At 37.5% G+C, this 18097-nt stretch overlaps 1 protein-coding gene across 1 annotated transcript in view; it reads right to left on the reverse strand.

Annotated features, from left to right (window-relative positions):
- The window catches only part of KDM5A (lysine demethylase 5A), a 93486-nt gene that overhangs the window by 47035 nt on the left and 28354 nt on the right, over positions 1-18097 (reverse strand). The window contains exons 11-14 of the mRNA XM_032874917.1: positions 10998-11179; positions 9174-9336; positions 7185-7304; positions 2807-3001 (exon numbers count right to left, since the gene is read on the reverse strand). Coding sequence (XP_032730808.1) covers positions 2807-3001; positions 7185-7304; positions 9174-9336; positions 10998-11179 — 660 coding nt within the window. The remainder of the gene's footprint in view (positions 1-2806; positions 3002-7184; positions 7305-9173; positions 9337-10997; positions 11180-18097) is intronic.

The following is an 18097-nucleotide window of genomic DNA, read 5'->3' on the forward strand; positions in this document are numbered from 1 at the left end:
AAAGTCCTTAACTTTGTGATTATATAAACTTTTCTAACTGAAAATGGTGTTTTCAAGAAAATTCTGATTTTACTGAGAGGAAACAAGACTTCTGTTATATTCTACCACTTGGGATATGTCAAAAAATAAAGTGTCTTCTCAACCTACCAATTGTTCTTATTATTCTTGGTTACTTGGTTATTAAATTAGCTAAAACCAATTATGCCAAAACAGGAGACCTCAAGTTAGTAATCTCATAAGTGGGCTTGAAATCGTAAGTGACATATGCAAGAAAATAAACTTTGATCCATACCTCATTCCACATACAAAAATTAAACTTGAAATAGACCATACACATAAATGTATGAGCTAAAACTAAAAAATTTCTGGGAAACATAGATGAAAATCTTCATGATCTTGAGTTAAAGATTTCTTAGGTATAGCCAAAAGCCACGAGCCATAAAAGAAAGAATTGATAAACCAAAGAAACTCCTGTTCTTCAAAAAAATACTATTAAGAGGGGCAAGAGGGTTAAGCCTCTGCCTTCGGCTCAGGTCATGATCTCAGGGTCCTGGGACTGAGCCCCACATCGGGCTCGCCCCACATCGGGCTCTCTGCTCAGTGGGGAGCCTGCTCCCCACACTCCCTGCCTGCTTCTCTGCTACTTGTGAGATAGCTCTCTCTCTCTCTCTCTGTCAAATAAATAAATAAATAAAATCTTTAAAAAAAAATACTATTAAGAAAAGGAAAAGACAAGCCACAGATGGGAAGAAAATATTTTCAAATCACCTATCTGGTAAAGAATCTGTATCTAGACTATATAAAGAACCCTCAAAATTCAGTAAGAACCCAAGTTTTAAAAGTTGGCCACAAGATCTGAACAGAACCTTCCCTCAAAGATATACAGACAGCGGGGCACCTGGGTGGCTCAGTGGGTTAAAGCCTCTGCCTTCGGCTCAGGTCATGATCTCAGGGTCCTGGGACTGAGCCCCACATCGGGCTCGCCCCACATCGGGCTCTCTGCTCAGTGGGGAGCCTGCTTCCTCCTCTCTGCCTGCCTCTCTGCCTACTTGTGATCTCTGTCTGTCAGATAAATAAATAAAATAAAATAAAAAAAGATATATAGACAGCAAATAAGCACCTAGAATGTACTCAACATCATTAGTCATTAAAATTAAAGCCACAATGAACTACCACAACAAACCTCTTAGAGTATCTACCTAAAGTTGGGAATGCCTGGGTGGTTCAGTTGGTTAAGTGTCTGCCTTAGGCTCAGGTCATGATCCTGGGATCCTGGGAACAAGTCCTGCATCGGCCTCCCTGCTCTTGGGGAGCCTGCTTCTCTCTCTCCCTCTGCCTCTCCCCGCAGCCTGTGTGCTCTCTCACTCTCTCTGTTCAATAAGTGAATAAAATCTTTTAAAAAAAATCTGAAGTTAAAATTCCAAGTGTCAGGGAGATTGCAGGACAAGTGGAACTCTCATATTCCTGGCAGAACTGTAAAAACTATTTTGGAATACAGTTTGGCAGTTTGTAGAAAAAATCAAACATACAGATGTCATATGACCCAGTCATTCCAGTCCTAGTATTTATCCAAGAAAAATGAAAATATATGTCAACACAGAAATCTGTTCAGAAATGTTCACAGCAGCTTAACTGGTAACAGGAAAAATTCTAAAAACAACTAAAATGTTCATTTGTAAGTGAAGATATACTATATGTATATCCATACAAAAAATACAACTACTACTCTTGGCAATTAAAAAGAATAAACAATTAATACATAAATACATAAATGAATCTCAAAGTATGTTAAGTCAAAGAAACTAAACAAAAAGTATAAACTGTATGACTCGATTTAAGTAAGACACTTTTTAAAAAGGCACAAGAAAGAAAGTAGATTGGTGTTTTCCTGGAAGAGGGTGGAGTGGGAGTAGTGAAAAGGGGGAATGGGACAAGAGGGAAGGATCATACAGGGGCCTAAGAAAATTTTTGAAGGTGCTATGTTCATTAACTTGATTGTGACAAAGGTTTAGTTTATTTTAGGCATTCAAAATCCCAACACCTGTGGGGATGGTATGGCCACCCCGCTGCCCAGCCACCATCACTGTAAGAAACTCCATCAGAAATTCAACTGGCTTCCAAACTGGGGGCGGAGCGTGGGGGAAATCCGGGGGGGGGGGGGGAAGAGGGGACAAAACACATCAATCTACCAATCCACTCTGACAGTTGGAATCACCAGAAACACAACTTTTACTCATTTCAAAGCTCAGAGTAAAGGTTCTGAACTTTCTTATTTAAAGAAATAATACCGTATGTAAAAGGTTTAAAAAAGAAATATATCTAAGAAATTCTACATGATAGGATTCCATTTTTTAAAATCTAGAGGTGACATAAAGATTTCTAAAACTTTTCATTTTGTAGAACCAAAATAGCAAGAATAAAAATATACCTTCTCCAGGGTGCCTGGGTGGCACAGTTGGTTAAGCGCCCAACTTGATTTCGGGTCAGGTCTTGAGCTTGTGAGATCAAGCCCCGTATCAAGCTTCGTGCTCAGCAGCAGAGTGTACTTAAGATTCTCTCTCCCTCTCCCCACTCCATTGTACACTTTCTCTCTCCCTAAAATAAATAAATCTTTAAACACACACACGCGCGCGTGTGCGCACGCACACACACACACACACACACACACTTACTTTCTCCCAACGTGTGATTTTTGTGTTCATCTTCTAAAGGAATCAAAGATGAAAATGGATTCTTTCTACAAGTTCAATTTTTAGTATATTCCATGAGCAGTATCAAATAGAGAAAATGTGGTCCACAAACTCACCATTTGTACAACAGACTCTCTTAATCTTGTCTCTTCTTCAGTCATGAGAGTCAATTCTTTGCACACCATGGCAGCCAGCCCCACATCTAAGCATTCTGGATCTGCTGCCATCTTGAAAATGAGTTCTTCATGGGAAAAGACACAGTGACGCCTTAGCCGTCGGTAGTGATTGACACACTGACGTCCAATGGGCAACTATAAACAAAATTGTCAAATTAAATTACTTGCTTATAACATATCCCAGAACAAAAACCAGTATTTAGTCTACAGCTCCTCTGTTTTATTACCGAAAAAGGCAGAGTAACAAATTCCATTTGAACATAAAAGGAAATGTAAATATAAAATATTTATGGCCCAGCAGGAATTTCAAAGGCCTTCCCACAGAAAATTTCTATAATTTGAGATGCTAAGCTTCTAGCCTAAGCTATTGATTTTCTACTCATTATGTAAAACAAGAAGTACAGTTCCTTGATACTTAAATGAAAAAGCAAACTCTTTTAGACCACTTCAACATAAGCTGCCTTTAAAGAATAAAGAAAAAAACATTTAGGTAATAAAAGGTTAAGTAGATAGCTTCAGCATGGAAGTTTCCACAGACCAAAAAGCAGAGATGTTATTAAAAGTTAAAAAAAAAAAAAAAAGGAGAAAGAAAAGGGGAGGAAAAAAGCACTACTTCAACGATTCACATTAACTTTTATTATAAGAACCAAACCAAAAGACGATTTATATAAAGCATCTAGAAATTCTTTTAAAAGGATCAGTCTGGTCTAAAGAGAACCCACGTGAAATCATGAGATTATACACTTTATTCTCCCTAAGTGAATAAACAAATCACTAGATGCTCACTTTTCATAAATCAGATATACCTTTTAGGATAAATTCTGAAAACTTTTTAACCATCAAGCTTTAAGCCAAATTATGATACTGGTTACACTATATAGGCACACCTTGGAGATACTGTGGGTTGGGTTCCAGACCACCATAAATAAAGTATCACAATAAAGTGAGTAAAATGAATAATTTGGTTTTCCAGTACATAGAAGTTATGTCTACATTATACTGTAGTGTTTAGTGTGCAACAGCATTATGTCTAAAAAAAAACAATGTACACAACTTAATTCAAAAATACTTTCTTGCTAAAAAATGCTAACCATCACCAGAGCTTTAAGACCTAATTTCTAATCACAGATCACCAGAACAAATAATAACAAAAAAGTTTGAAATATTGCCAGAATTCCCAAAATGTGATACAGAGACATGAAGTGAATAAATGCTATTGGAAAAACGGTGCCAACTGACTTGCTCTCGACACAGGGTTGCCACAAGCTCTCAATTTGTAAAAAATGCAATTACATGTGGAATGTAATAAAGCAAAGTGCAATAAAACAATGTATGCCTGTACATAAAAACAAACACATATATGCACACACACTTCCTCCCTCCTATCTTTCCCCAACTTCTACCCTTCTGTCCAGCAGAAAAACCTGGGTAGTTTAAATGGGAGTTTTAGTTTACATTTGAAAACTATGACATAAAAGAGAAAAAATAAGAAAATGGACCTTTAAGAACCTTGAAGAATTCACCTCCATTTTGAAAAAGGCAGAAGATAATCAAGGGAATTACATTTTGAGAATATAAGACTATCTCTAAATCAAACAGTATTTCCATGCTCTTTTTTTGTTTTTTGTTTTTTTTATGGAGGCTCCACCCCCAGCATAGAGCTCAACGCAGGGCTTGAACTCAGGACCCTGAGATCATGACCTGAGCCAAAATCAGAGGTGGATGTTTAACCAACTGGGCCACCCAGGTGCACCTACTCTTTTAAAGAAACAATCTTTCGGAGTGCCTGGCTGGCTGAGTCATTAGGTGTCTACCTTTGGCTCAGGTCATGATCCCAGAGTTCTGGGATGGAGCCCTGCATCGGGAGGGGGAGAGGGGGGGCACACAGTCCCTGCTCAGCGAGAAGCCTGCTTCTCCCTCTCCCATTCCCCCTGCTTGTGTTCCCTCTCTCACTGTGTCTGTCAGATAAATAAGTAAAAATCTTAAAAAAAAAAAAAAAAAAAGAAATAATCTTTCCAAAGAAAATAATGATACTGAACTTAGACATTATCCTTTTAACACACAACTCTTCCATTTCCTAATTCATAAATATTTACTTATTAAACATTTTTCATGTAGCTTATTAACAATGACAAGAAAATATGAAGATCTTAATTATTATAATCTGTAAAGAAGCCACATAAAATAGAACTGATTATCCGTTGTGGCTTATAAAACTTAGTACCATCAATCACCAATTCCAAATCTAAAGCTGCTATAATTTTTCATATCTAGCACACCCTTCTTTTCAAGAGTTTCAAGGATTTCTACATATATCATCTCACTTGTTTGAGGTTATTAAGAGAATCTTAGTATCTTCACATACAAGGTAAAAAACTTAGGCACACTGAAATTAAGAGAGTTGCCAAAGGTCACATATCAATAACAGCAGACACATTAAAGGCAGAAACCATCTCGAATTCATTTCTGAATTATCTTTATTTCCTACACTACATCCAGCCAACAAGTAAATCATAAACATTTTAATAAATGTTAGCTGAATTTTAAAAAATAGACCTCAAAGCCAAGGGAAAGTCCTAAGCTCAGTCTTGCTCATCCTGCTTCCTAGGCCTAATAATGTTTCAAATTACTAGATCAAATAAGATTACTCATCATGTCATTCATTAACCAAGGAAACAAATATCATGAAATCATGAATCATGGAATTTAATAAATTAATGTGCCCACAGAAAACATAAGACCCAGTATTACTAAAAATATCTCCCCCTCGGGACACCTGCGTGGTTCAGTCAGTTGGCATCTGACTCCTGATTTTGTTGAGGTCGTAATCTCAGGGTCCTAAACTCAACAAGAGATCAAGCCACATGTCAGGCTCTGTGCTCAGCATGGAACCTGCTACAATGATCTCTTCTCCCTCTGGGTGCGCTCTCTCTCTCTCTTAAAATATGAAAACAAAAACTCCCCAAATACTGAGAGGAGACCAAAAAAGATCACAAAATGACAATTAAAGTCAAAGAGTGTATTATAAATTTGCAGTCTTTTCCCAACCAATATGACATAATCATAACTAGTCACTTTTTGATATCTACCTCATACAAAAAAGCAAAATAGCAATCACTGGCATGATCATTTATTTTATTTTTTAAAATATTTTATTTATTCCTTTGAGAGCAAGAGAGAGCACGAGCAGGGGGGAGGGGTAAAGGGAAAGGGAGAAACAGACTCCCTCCTGAGCAGGGAGCCTGATGCAGGACTCGATCCCAGGACTCCAGGATCATGACCTGAGCTGAAGTCAGAGGCTTAAATGACTGAGCCACCCAGGCACCCTTGGCATTATCATTTAAACACAAGTATATTCCACAAGAGATCTCAGTACTATAGTTACTCTTTAATTTTTTTTTAAAGAAATACAAAAAAAAACAAAATGGTAGGAAGAATAAAATCACTTAATTGTCTATAAGAAGGGAAGTAATAAAGGGGTATTTTAAAATAAAAATCCGAGTTAGATACTTGAAAATACAGGTAAAATTAATTCTTAAAAAGATCCAGTTGTCAAAAAAAAAAAAAAGATCTAGTTGTCATTATAAAATCCTTAAGTTGCTCAGAGAAGGCAAAGACTAGAGGCACGACAGTCTCTCAGAAAAGATTCAAAAACTAACAAGTGCTCATTTAAAATTCAAACAGGGGGCGCCTGGGTGGCTCAGTGGGTTAAAGCCTCTGCCTTCGGCTCAGGTCATGATCCCAGGGTCCTGGGATCGAGCCCCACATCAGGCTCTCTGCTCGGCGGGGAGCCTGCTTCCTCCTCTCTGTCTACTTGTGATCTCTATCTGTCAAATAAATAAATAAAATCTTTAAAATAAAATAAAATAAAATAAAATTCAAACAGAATGGGGGAAAGAATCAATGGATGAGAAGTAAAGAACTATAAAATCTTCCAAATAAAAACTGCAAGGGAAACTCTAACTGAATTTTCTAAATTACAACACCCATTCCAGTCTCTACTAAAATATTCATGAGGGCGCCTGGGTGGCTCAGTTGGTTAAGCGACTGCCTTCGGCTCAGGTCACGATCCTGGAGTCCCGGGATCGAGTCCCGCATTGGGCTCCCTGCTTGGCAGGGAGTGTGCTTCTCCTGCTGACCTCTCTCCCCTCATGCTCTCTCTCTCTCTCTCTCAAATAAATAAATAAAATCTTAAAAAAAAAATAAAAAATAAGATATTCATGAATCCTGCCCTCCCCACCTAAGCAAATATGGCCACTAAGATGCATTTTCCAGGGGTGTTAGTAGACGTACAACAGCTACTTGCTATAGAACAGACCCAGTCAGCAGTACAGAAGTTCACAGCTTCAGCAAAGTTGTAGCCCTGGTTAAATCCAGAATGATAGGCACGAGGAAACGTCACAACAAACTCGCCAGCACACTGATTGGTCCTGTACACCTAAATGCAAAGTGGGAACAGGGATACAAAACAAAACAAAATAAAAACAACAAAAAAGAGGAAGAGATTTTATCAGTCACTTTCAGAGGCATATTCTAAAACTATAAACAGGAAAGCATTCACCTACCCATATCAGAAAATAATATCAGTGTTTAAGAAGCAGCCTGAACTCTTACCTTCTTAAAAGAGTCACTGATAACAAGCTACAATAATTCACAAGAAGTAGCAGACAGGGTGCCTGGGTGGCTCAGTCATTAAGTATGTGCCTTTGGCTCAGGTCATGATCCCAGGGTCCTGAGACAGAGCTCACATCGGGCTCCCTGCTCAGCCGGAAGCCTGCTTCTCCCTCTCCCACTCCTCCTGCTTGTGCTCCCTCTCTCCCTGTGTCTCTCTCTGTCAAATAAATAACTAAAATCTTTTTAAAAAATAAATAATAAAATAGTCATTGACTTCAAAAAAAAAGTAGCAAATTCTCAAAAAGAAAATGTTACTCTCACTGGGCTACTAGTTTCTGAAATGTGATAAAATTTTTACAATTAGGAGACTTTTTCTTTTATTCCTTTCATCCTTATGTTGTCAATAACATTAAAAAATGGAATTGCCTCCTACTCTTGGATATTTTTTTGGGAATTAGGTAATTAGTTCACATGTTATATGATGATAAACCCAAAATCAGTTTTCCTGGATCCCACTTATTTTTATGGTAAGATTATATGTCTTTATTTATTTTAGAGAGTGTGTGTGCGTCACCCAGCCACCCCAATACTATGTGTCTTTAGAAAAATCCCAGATTCTAGTATAAATTCACTCTGCCTTCAGCTCAGGTCATGATCCCAGGTCCTGAGATCAAGCCTTATATCCGGCTCCCTTCTCAGTGGGGAGTCTGATTCCCACTCTGCTCCTCCCTGCTGTGGGCGTGCGTATAAGCGCTCTCTCTCGCTGTCCCTGTCTGAAACAAGTAAGATCTTTAAAGACAAAATAATACTGGGCGCCTGGGTGGATCAGTCAGTTAAGCATCCAACTCTTGATTTCGGCTCAGGTCACAGTCTCAGGGTCACGAAATCAAGCCTCACATCAAGTTCCATGCTCAGTGCAGAGTCTGCTTGAGATTCTCTCTCTCCTTCTCCCTCTGCCCCTCCCCCCATTCATGCTTGCACACTCTCTCACTCTCTAAATAAATAAAATCTTTTTTAAAAAGGTAAAGCAAAAAAGGTATTCATAGTATTTGATTATCACATATTAAAAAAAAAAGCTGTGAAACCTTTAATGAAATATGATCTCCAAAGGATAAGTATTAGTTACAAGTATCACTTAAAATACTTTACACTCTGACGAAACAAAAATACAGATAATAAATAAGAGAATATTATTATATACACTAGATAATAAAGAATGTAAGATTTTTGTCAAAACCAGGATATAAAGGTTTACTGAAAACAGAAGCCTATTCAATACATAAAGTAAGATTAATACTTTAAAACACCTCTTTCTTGGGGCACCTGGGTGGCTCAGTGGGTTAAGCCTCTGCCTTCAGCTCAGGTCACGATCCCGGGGTCCTGGGATCGAGCCCCGCATCGGGCTCTCTGCTCAGCAGGGAGCCTGCTTCCCTTCCTCTCTCTCTGCCTGCCTCTCTGCCTGCTTGTGATCTCTCTCTGTCAAATAAATAAATAAAAATCTTAAAACAAAACAAAACAAAACACCTCTTTCTTACCAAGAAATGTTGTTCCCTTCAGAATATAAATTGTAATTTGTCTAGAAGATGAAATCTTTTGCTTCCAGTTATAAAACAAAAGAAATGTGTTTCTGTCTAATGAAAAGCTAACAGAACCTTAAAATGAAAATACTAAAAGGAGACACAAAAAGACTCACAGGCACACCATGCTCCATCAGTACATTGGGGTTCATGATGGTGACTAACTGATGCAAGAGATCAGGCTGGGACTCAAACAACTCAGGAGCCAGCTCCCTCATCACCTCCTCCAGCTGTTCGGCAGCATGAGATGGCACACCATACCATGTCTTTGGCTCCCCCCTAGCAAAAAGAAATAATTGTTTAGCTAGGTGAGCATGTTACCAACGAGGCCAGTCTCTCATTCAAATCCACTGAACTATAATTAATTTTGTCTTGTTCCATGGTCACAGATTATATACCCTGAATCTTGGCAAACCAATTCATGAATCTGTTCATAACAGGAGGTAAGGCAAAGTATATAAATACGTAGACATATACTTATCACTACTATTAAAATTAATTCTAAATCAACTTAATTAATGCAATTCAAAGCACATGAACTCTTTAAGGTGGATCAATAGTTTCTTCAAAGAGGAAAGGCACTGTATGAAAAATAAACATCATTCCAAAGGATACTAACATACTACCTTATTTCCTAAGTCCCCTGGACATTCCAATTTCCCCACAATGATCAAAGTTGAAGTCAACACTCTGTAGAATACCTTTACATAACTTCACTAAGTTGAATTTTACTATCCAAAAAACTAAGGCAAGGGTAGAAACTGTTGAAACCTTGAAAAGAGTTCCATCTACAAATCTTAAGAACCAAAAACTTGGCATCATTAATACACTAGACTTTAGTGAACTAGAGTTCATTTATGATATGATGCTGTACTTCTAGGAAATGGATTTAGTGAGTCATAGTATTTATAAAATAGCTGAATTGCCTAATCCTAATACAATCCAGTGCTGTCTCCAACAGAACTTACTGCAATAATGAGAATGTTCTGGGGTGCCTGGGTGGCTCAGTGGGTTAAGCCTCTGCCTTTGGCTTAGGTCATGGTCTCAGGGTTCTGGGATCAAGCCCAGCATTGGGCTCTCTCTCAGCAGGGAGCCTGCTTCCCTCTCTCTCTCTGCCTGCCTCTCTGCCTACTTGTGATCTCTCTCTGTATCAAAAAAATAAATAAAATCTTAAAATAATAATAATAATGAGAATATTCTATATCTGTGCTGGCCAATACACAGGGCTCTAATCACCAGTGACCATAGAGTACTTGAAATGCTTCCTGTAACTGGGGAAGTACATTTTTAATTTTACTTAATCTTAACTAATTTAAAAAGCCACATGTAGCTAAGAGTTATCGTATTACACAGCACAGTGATAAAGCAGAGAAATAAAATCACTACAGTTTTCCAATACTGCATAGTGTGATTTTAGCAGTATTTTCCAAATGGAGAAAATCATTTAACTGATGTCATGATAATTTACATGGGCAAGTAAATGAAAGCTGTGGGGGAGGCACAAAAAAAATTCAGCCAAAGAATTTAATAAATACGCATATAACAGGCATTTTTAGGGAAAATGGCATTAAAAAGAAAAAATCTTTTAATAACTTCCAATCCTGAAGGTTTAGTCAGATCTCAATTATACATACTTTTTTTTAACTATACATACTTTAAGATCCTACCTTGCATATCAAAAGATATACCAAGGTAATTTCCCCGTACACCAAATTAAGTATCACATGGCCTAAAACTGCAGGCTCTGCTGCATGCTGCATGTACATACTTTAAAAGGGAAGGTGTCTGAGATATACATACTTTTAGGACCTTCTATGGTTCTCTATTTATTACCCTCCTTTGGGTAGGAATAATTTTAAATTCAGTTCTTGCTAATGTATCACCTAATATCATTACACCTTTAAAAAGATTCCTAAGCATGTAACAAAAATCATACATACCAGTGTAAGTAGTTGATTGAGTAACTCCAGTGATCTTCAATGTGCCAGCAGAAAGAAGAGAAACACATTCCTACATAGAGCCATGGCACCTTCATACCAGAGATGTCTACATTAATATGTGCAAGAACAGACTGCTCTAGGACAGGCATATTATTCAAATTCCAACCAGAAAGCGCATATTCCTATCAAGAAAAAAAAAGATATATATGCAAGATCAGAAACGACAAGTGCCCAAATTCCAAGGGAGTCTTCAAAAAAAGTAAAAAATGTATGTAGTATTTATAATAATCTAGTCCAACTGTGCTCTTTGCTCTGTAACAGGTAACTCATGTAACTATCTTATCCAGGTGGTATTCAGATTTCCCTTTAATTATTTCAGATCCCTCTGGTTTATTCTGAAGGATATAATAAGCATTTTTACACTATTCCTCCCTAGCTTACTGGTAAAATAATGTGAAACTCATTTTAATAGGTCAGTATTATATTTCTATTTTACCCCCAGGAGTGTAATTTCCCAAAATGTTTACCACTATGTTTATAGAATGGTGTCAGATGCTATGAAAACAAAAAATAGTAAGACACATAATCCTGTATTTATGTCAACACCAAAGACTAAGATGATATAAAGTTACCACTACCACCCTCACTACAAACACATCCAGAAATATTAAACAAATTATAACAATAACAAAAACATCTGTTTCACAGATGAACTCCGAAGAATAAAGAATTCCCAGTTTCCAGAAACAAAGAAAGGAATGAAAGGCAGAATGAAAAAGGAAAGCTATTATCTGAGTTTTCACTGAGGTTTCTAACTGGACCAGACACCAAGTTTCAAAAACCTACCCTTGAAGCCATGTGAAGTAAAGCCTTAAAGTGCTTATCATCCTTGTGGAGAGCAATTCTCAAAGTGGGGTCTAGGGAACCTAAGACTATTTCAGGGAATCTGCAAAGTCAAACTCTTTTCATAATAACTGTAAGATGTTATTTGCCCTTTTCACTCTCATTCTTGCAGGAACATAGTGTGAGTTTTCCAGAGGATACAGGGATATGTGACATCACAACAGACTGACAACAGACTGGATGCAGAAACGGGTAAAGAATCCAAATGCCTTCTAATAGGAGGTTGATAACCTGCTGAACCTGGATGCCAGGTACTGGAAGGAAGAAGGGAAATTCCTTATTATGTACACTTTCATACATCTGAAACTTTCTATAATACAGAGTTGAAAAATAAAACCTGCAAAGTAAAGGATTTAACAGCAAACGACAACGGTGAAGAGAGAATGTGTCAACTAGAATTCAGATTTGAGAGTATCATCCATAATGTAGCACAAAACAATGAAAACTATATTTGTGATTAAGAGTCGCAGAAGATAGAATAAGAAAGTCCGGCACAGGTTTAAGTAAGAACTCCATTAAAAAATAAAGACATGTGATTCATACCCTCAATAGGCTTTTTAAAGAAAGCTTTTAGGGGCGCCTGGGTGGCTCAGTTGGTTTGGCGTCTGCCTTCGGCACAGGTCACAATCTCGACCTGGGATAGAGCCCCACATTAGGCTCCCTGCTCAGCGGGGAGTCTGCTTCTCCTTCTCCCTCTGCCTCTCACTTTCTCTCTCTCTCAAATAAGTAAAATCTTAAAAAATAATAATAAAAATAAAAAATAAAAGAGGCTTTCAGTTACTTCTTAAGATTTTATTTATTTGAGAGCAAGCAAGACACAGTATGCATTAGTCTGCTTCTCACAGGAGAAAGCCTGACTCAGGGCTCAGTCCCAGGTCCCTGAGATCATGACCTGATATGATGTCAGACATCTAGCCAACTGAGCCGCCCAGGCGCCCCCAAAGCTTTCAACAATTACTACTCCATATGCTTTTTAGTTGGTTGGTCAGCTGACTGCCTGAAAACATAATGAATCACCTGAAGAGATAAGGCCCATATACAGAGTTTCAAGACAAGACTGTATAGGGACACCTGAGTAATTCCTGAGTAATTCCCTGTTCAGCTGGGGATCTGCTTCTCCCTCTCCCTCTGTCCCTCCCCCTGCTTGTGCTCTCTTTCGCTCTCTCTCAAATGAATAAATAAAAATCTTAAAAAAAAAAAAAAAGAAGACAAGGCTGTATATATTAAACTCCAAATACAGATAAAAGAGCAATTTCTTTAGTTCTTCAGAGGACAATAGTAATCAGTATGGGTTTGCATCATTAAGAAAACTTCTATGAAAAGGAAGAAGCGGAGTACAGCTTGGAAAAAATAGATAAGCTTTCACAGTAAATGACGGAGGGACCAAAAATATACTGTTCTGACAGGTGAAAGGGAAGAGTAGAATAGTCATACTCAGAAATACAGGAAATAAGATTAGAAAAGAAGAATCTTGGACCTTTAATCTTATGTTTCAAACTAAGAAGCTTGGATTTTATCCTATGTTCAGAAGAGAAATCAGACAGAATTTGAAAAATGAAACAATATAAACATAGTATCTTCAGTGTTTTTAAACTTTTGATTATGGAAAATTTTAAACCACTTTTAAACTACTTTTTTAAAAAAAAAGTAGACAGAATTGCATACTGAACTCCCAAAGACCTTTCGACCTTAAAATTTTAAATAAAAGCAATAATAAAAAAGATTGCAAAGAGAAGCAGTAAGCAGAAAATGGCTACCATAATAGGCCTAAGACTGCTTTTCTTCAAAGAGCCTGCTTAAAGTTCTGTCAGCTGGCATATGCAGACTTACATCATCAACAGTTCCCTCCACTAATAAAGAGTGATTCACAATGCCTAGGCTATACAATGAGGTTTACATATACCTGCTTTCCTTCTGGGAGTCTGGGGTGTTAGTATGTGTTGAGTAGAGGATGCCTTCATCACCGGCCTCCAATAAAAACCTTGAGCACTAAGTCTCTAACGAGCTTCCCCGGTAGGTAAAACTTCATACACTGTCAATTTGATACTAGTGCAACCTGTGTAACTCCACTGGGAGAGGACTCTCGGAAGCTTCTACCTGGTTTTCTCTGGACTTGGACCATGCATCTTTTCCCTTTGTTTATTTTGCTTTGCATTCTTTCACTATAATAAATTATAGCCATGAGTCCTCCCAGAAAAATCTCTGAACCTGGAGATGGTCTTAGGGAATCCCAACACAAGTGGTCATAAAACTATGGTAATCATCCCAACATGATATGATAGGACCTAGACAAGGATGGTGGTAGAGGGTATGAAAAAGAAGGTAATCCTATAGAAAATAATGAAAAGTGAATTAACAGGATTTAATATGGAGCAAAGACAAGGAGGAAAAAAAAAATGTTCCCAAGGTTTCAAGTCCTATGCCTCTTTTTATTTCTTAGAAGCTCTGTTGGTAAGCACACTGTACTCATAAGATAAATACGTTAACTTTGGAAGTACTTTTCCAGTAAACTATGATACCAGAGAAATATGCTATCAGATATCAACAGGTAACCCATATGTTCAACATAAATGTACAACTCCTGGTGAAAAGCTGCAATTATCTACTATTCTAATACAGTAACTTTCAGAGAGGAGTAATGAACTGATATAAGTATTAAAAAGTCTGAAGTGTTTGGTTTTTTTTAAAGAGAGAAAGAAAGAGAACATGTGGGGGGGGGCTTGGGGGGATGCCACAGAGGAAGAGAGAATCCTGAAGCAGACTCCCCGCTGAGCAAGGAGCCCAACTCAGGACTTGATCTCACCACCCAGAGATCATCACCCAAGCTGGAACCAAGAGTTGGCCACTCAACTGAATGAGTCACCCAGGCACCCCTAAAAAGTCCAAAGTTTGGGGCACCTGAGTGGCTCAGTGGGTTAAGCCTCTACCTTCAGCTCAGGTCATGATCTCAGGGTCCTGGGATCGAGCCCCATATCGGGCTCTCTGCTCAGTGGGGAGCCTGCTTCCCCCCCACTGCCACTTGCCTCTCTGCCTACTTGTGATCTCTGTCAAATAAATAAATAAAATATTTTTTTAAAAAAAGTCCAAAGTTTTATACACATTGTCTAATTAGTCCTTAAAATCCCTTTGTAATAAACAGGTTCTCTCATTCCATCTTACAACACAAAAACAATATCCTGAGAAAAACATAATTGCTTAGAAAATAAAGAGCAAATCCATGACCCAGTCTCTGCATACTATGGTTGGTTACTACCCAGCATTTCTGCACATTCTTTTTTTTTTTTTTTTTTTAAGATTTTATTTATTTATTTGACAGAGACACAGTGAGAGAGGGAACACAAGCAGGGGGAGTCGGAAAGGGAGAAGCAGGCTTCCGGCTGAGCAGGGAGCCCAACATGGGGCCTGATCCCAGGACCCTGGGATCCTGACCTGAGCTGAGGCAGATGCCCAGCAACTGAGCTACCCAAGTGCTCCCCTACACATTCTTTTAAGAAGGTAAATAGAGCAAAACCAGAAACAGATAAATGAATATTCATTCAAAACTCACACATGGAGGATTATTTACATTATTAATATTAATCACTGAGGTTTGACACTGAAAACAATCTTTAAAAACTCTATGACCTTGTCTCTAAGATTAGAAGATATAAATATCCATTCAACAACTTAAAAATTCAAAACAGAAATAAAATTCAGAAAAAGGCAAAAGTTATATAATGAAGTCTCTTCCCAATAATTCGGTAATTGCCTACCATTTGGCAATGGAAGGGTATAAAGAAACTCAGACTAATGCATCTCTTTATGTTTATACAAACCAGGTCTGATTCAGTGATGCTGAACAAACCATCCCTATATAATTTATGTTCTCCATCTACTGTAATCATTCTCTTTCTCCTTTGGTAAAATCTAGTACGTATTCTCTAGTCTCTATTATCCCAACCTGATCAATATAACCCGTACTCCACCTTCACAGCAATTAACAAGACTAAAATAATTAAAAAAAAAAAAAAAGGCACTCGCAACTTTTGATCATAAAAATGAAACAAAATGAAAATTTCACTCAGCACATACTAAAAGCTCAGATATTGGTTGGCATAATAACACGATGAGATGGTACCATGAATAAACTGGGTAGGTAATGCTATAAGGAATTAGTATGGACTGGATAAGGCCTGAAGGACTCAAAAACAAAAAACAAAAAGGGTAAATCGGGTACAGACCATGTAAGTAGTATACTCCATTTCTGTTTAAAAAAGAGTATGTAAGGGGTACCTGGGTGGCTCAGTGGATTAAAGTCTCTGCCTTTGGCTCAGGTCATGATCCCAGGGTCCTGGGATCGAGCCCCACATCAGGCTCTCTGCTCAGCAGGGAGCCTGCTTCCTCCTCTCTCTCTGCCTGCCTCTCTGCCTACTTGTGATCTCTGTCAAATAAATAAACAAAATCTTTTTTAAAAAAAGAAAAAAAGAGTATGTAAGGGGTGCCTGGGTGGCTCAGTCAGTTAAGTATTCAACTCTTGATTTCAGCTCAGGTCATGATCTCAGGTTGTGAGATGGAGGCCCCCATCGGGCTTCATGCACAGCAGGAAGTCTGCTTGAGGTTCTCTCCCTATCCCTTCGCCCTCTGTGCACTCTCTAAATATAAACGAACAAGTCTTTAAAAAATATTTAAAAAACAAGTAAAAAGGAATATGTAATTCTGTATGTGTGATGTATAAAGGCTTATGTAGATAGATATCTGGAAGAATGCACTAGAAAATAAAAGAGTCTTCCTCTGTCACACTAGAGACTTGGGTACTTTTTTTTAAGATTTTTTATTTATTTACTTGAGAAAGAGTGCAAGCAGTGGAGGAAGGGAAGGCAGAAGGAGAGGAAGAAACAGACTCCCCGCTGAGCAGGGAGTCCAATGCAAGGTTCATTCCCAGGACCCCAAGATCATGACCCAAGCCAAAGGCATATCCTTAAATGAATGAGCCACCCAGATGCTCCAGGAGGGAGATTTTTTAATTGTGAAGAATTTCCAGCAGTGGTTAATATGAAGAGATTGGGCAATTCCCCTTCACAGACAACAAGATAAATCTGGACAAAATTACCAAAACCACCATTTTCAAGGCACTAGAAATAAAAAGGAAAAAAAAATTGATAACAATTTACTGTTAAAAGACTAAAAGAGGCTGAATAAAAACGTTCCCAAATAAGCAAAGACTGAAAGAATTTATTGCTTAGAATACCCACACTACAAATAAAAGCAGTCCTCCAGACTGAAAGAAAATGAACCCAAAAGGCAACCTGAATCCCACAGGAATAAATGAAGAGCATCAGAAATGGTAAATTTGTGAGCAAATGTGTAACAGGGTGTATGTGTATTTTTTCCTTTTCTTTTTTAAATGTAAAATGGTTTAAAGTAATAATTATACTGCTATGTTTTTGTATTTATACATGTACATACAATGTATAACAATACACAAAAAGATAGTAGGAAACGAAGAGACACTGTTTCAAAGTTGTTATATGCACCAGAATTAAGTCAATATTAACATGAAGTAGGCTGCATAAAGATGTACATTCTCAATAAAACCATTTAAAAAAATGTATATTATAATTCTTAAAATCACTAAATAACTAAAAAGTATCCAACCAAACAAAAAAAAATCTGGAGAAATTAATATGGTATTATAAAAAGTATCTGTTTAACACTAAAAAAAGGCCACAAAGGAGAGATAGAGGAAGACATACAAAATCACAAAATGGCGGACATACATCAGTATCAATAATTATGTTAAATGTAAATGAACTAAATAATTCCAATCAAAAGGCAACCCTCAGACTAGGTTTAAAAAAGCAAATCCAGTCATATGCTGCCTACAAGAGACACACTTTAGATCCTAAGGTAAAAACAGCTTCAAAGTGAAAGAATGGGAAAAGATATACCTTAATCTTAAGAGAACTGGAATGGCTGGATATACTTTTAACTGTATATCCTATTGTACTATGTAACCCCTTTTTTTTGTTTTGTTTTTTTAACCATGTGTAACTCTTTTAATAGGAAATAAAACTATTAATCACTGCCAATTATAGAGGGAGAGAAAAAGTAAAAAGAACCAAAATAATGAGAAAAGGAAATGATCATCTTAATTCAGCTTTGTACATAGAGGTTTATCACCAATGCGACAGGATTCCATTGTACATTACAGCTTAAAC

Source organism: Lontra canadensis, unplaced genomic scaffold (genome assembly GCF_010015895.1).
Source record: "Lontra canadensis isolate GAN:19392208 unplaced genomic scaffold, GSC_riverotter_1.0 scaffold53, whole genome shotgun sequence".
NCBI lineage: Eukaryota > Metazoa > Chordata > Mammalia > Carnivora > Mustelidae > Lontra > Lontra canadensis.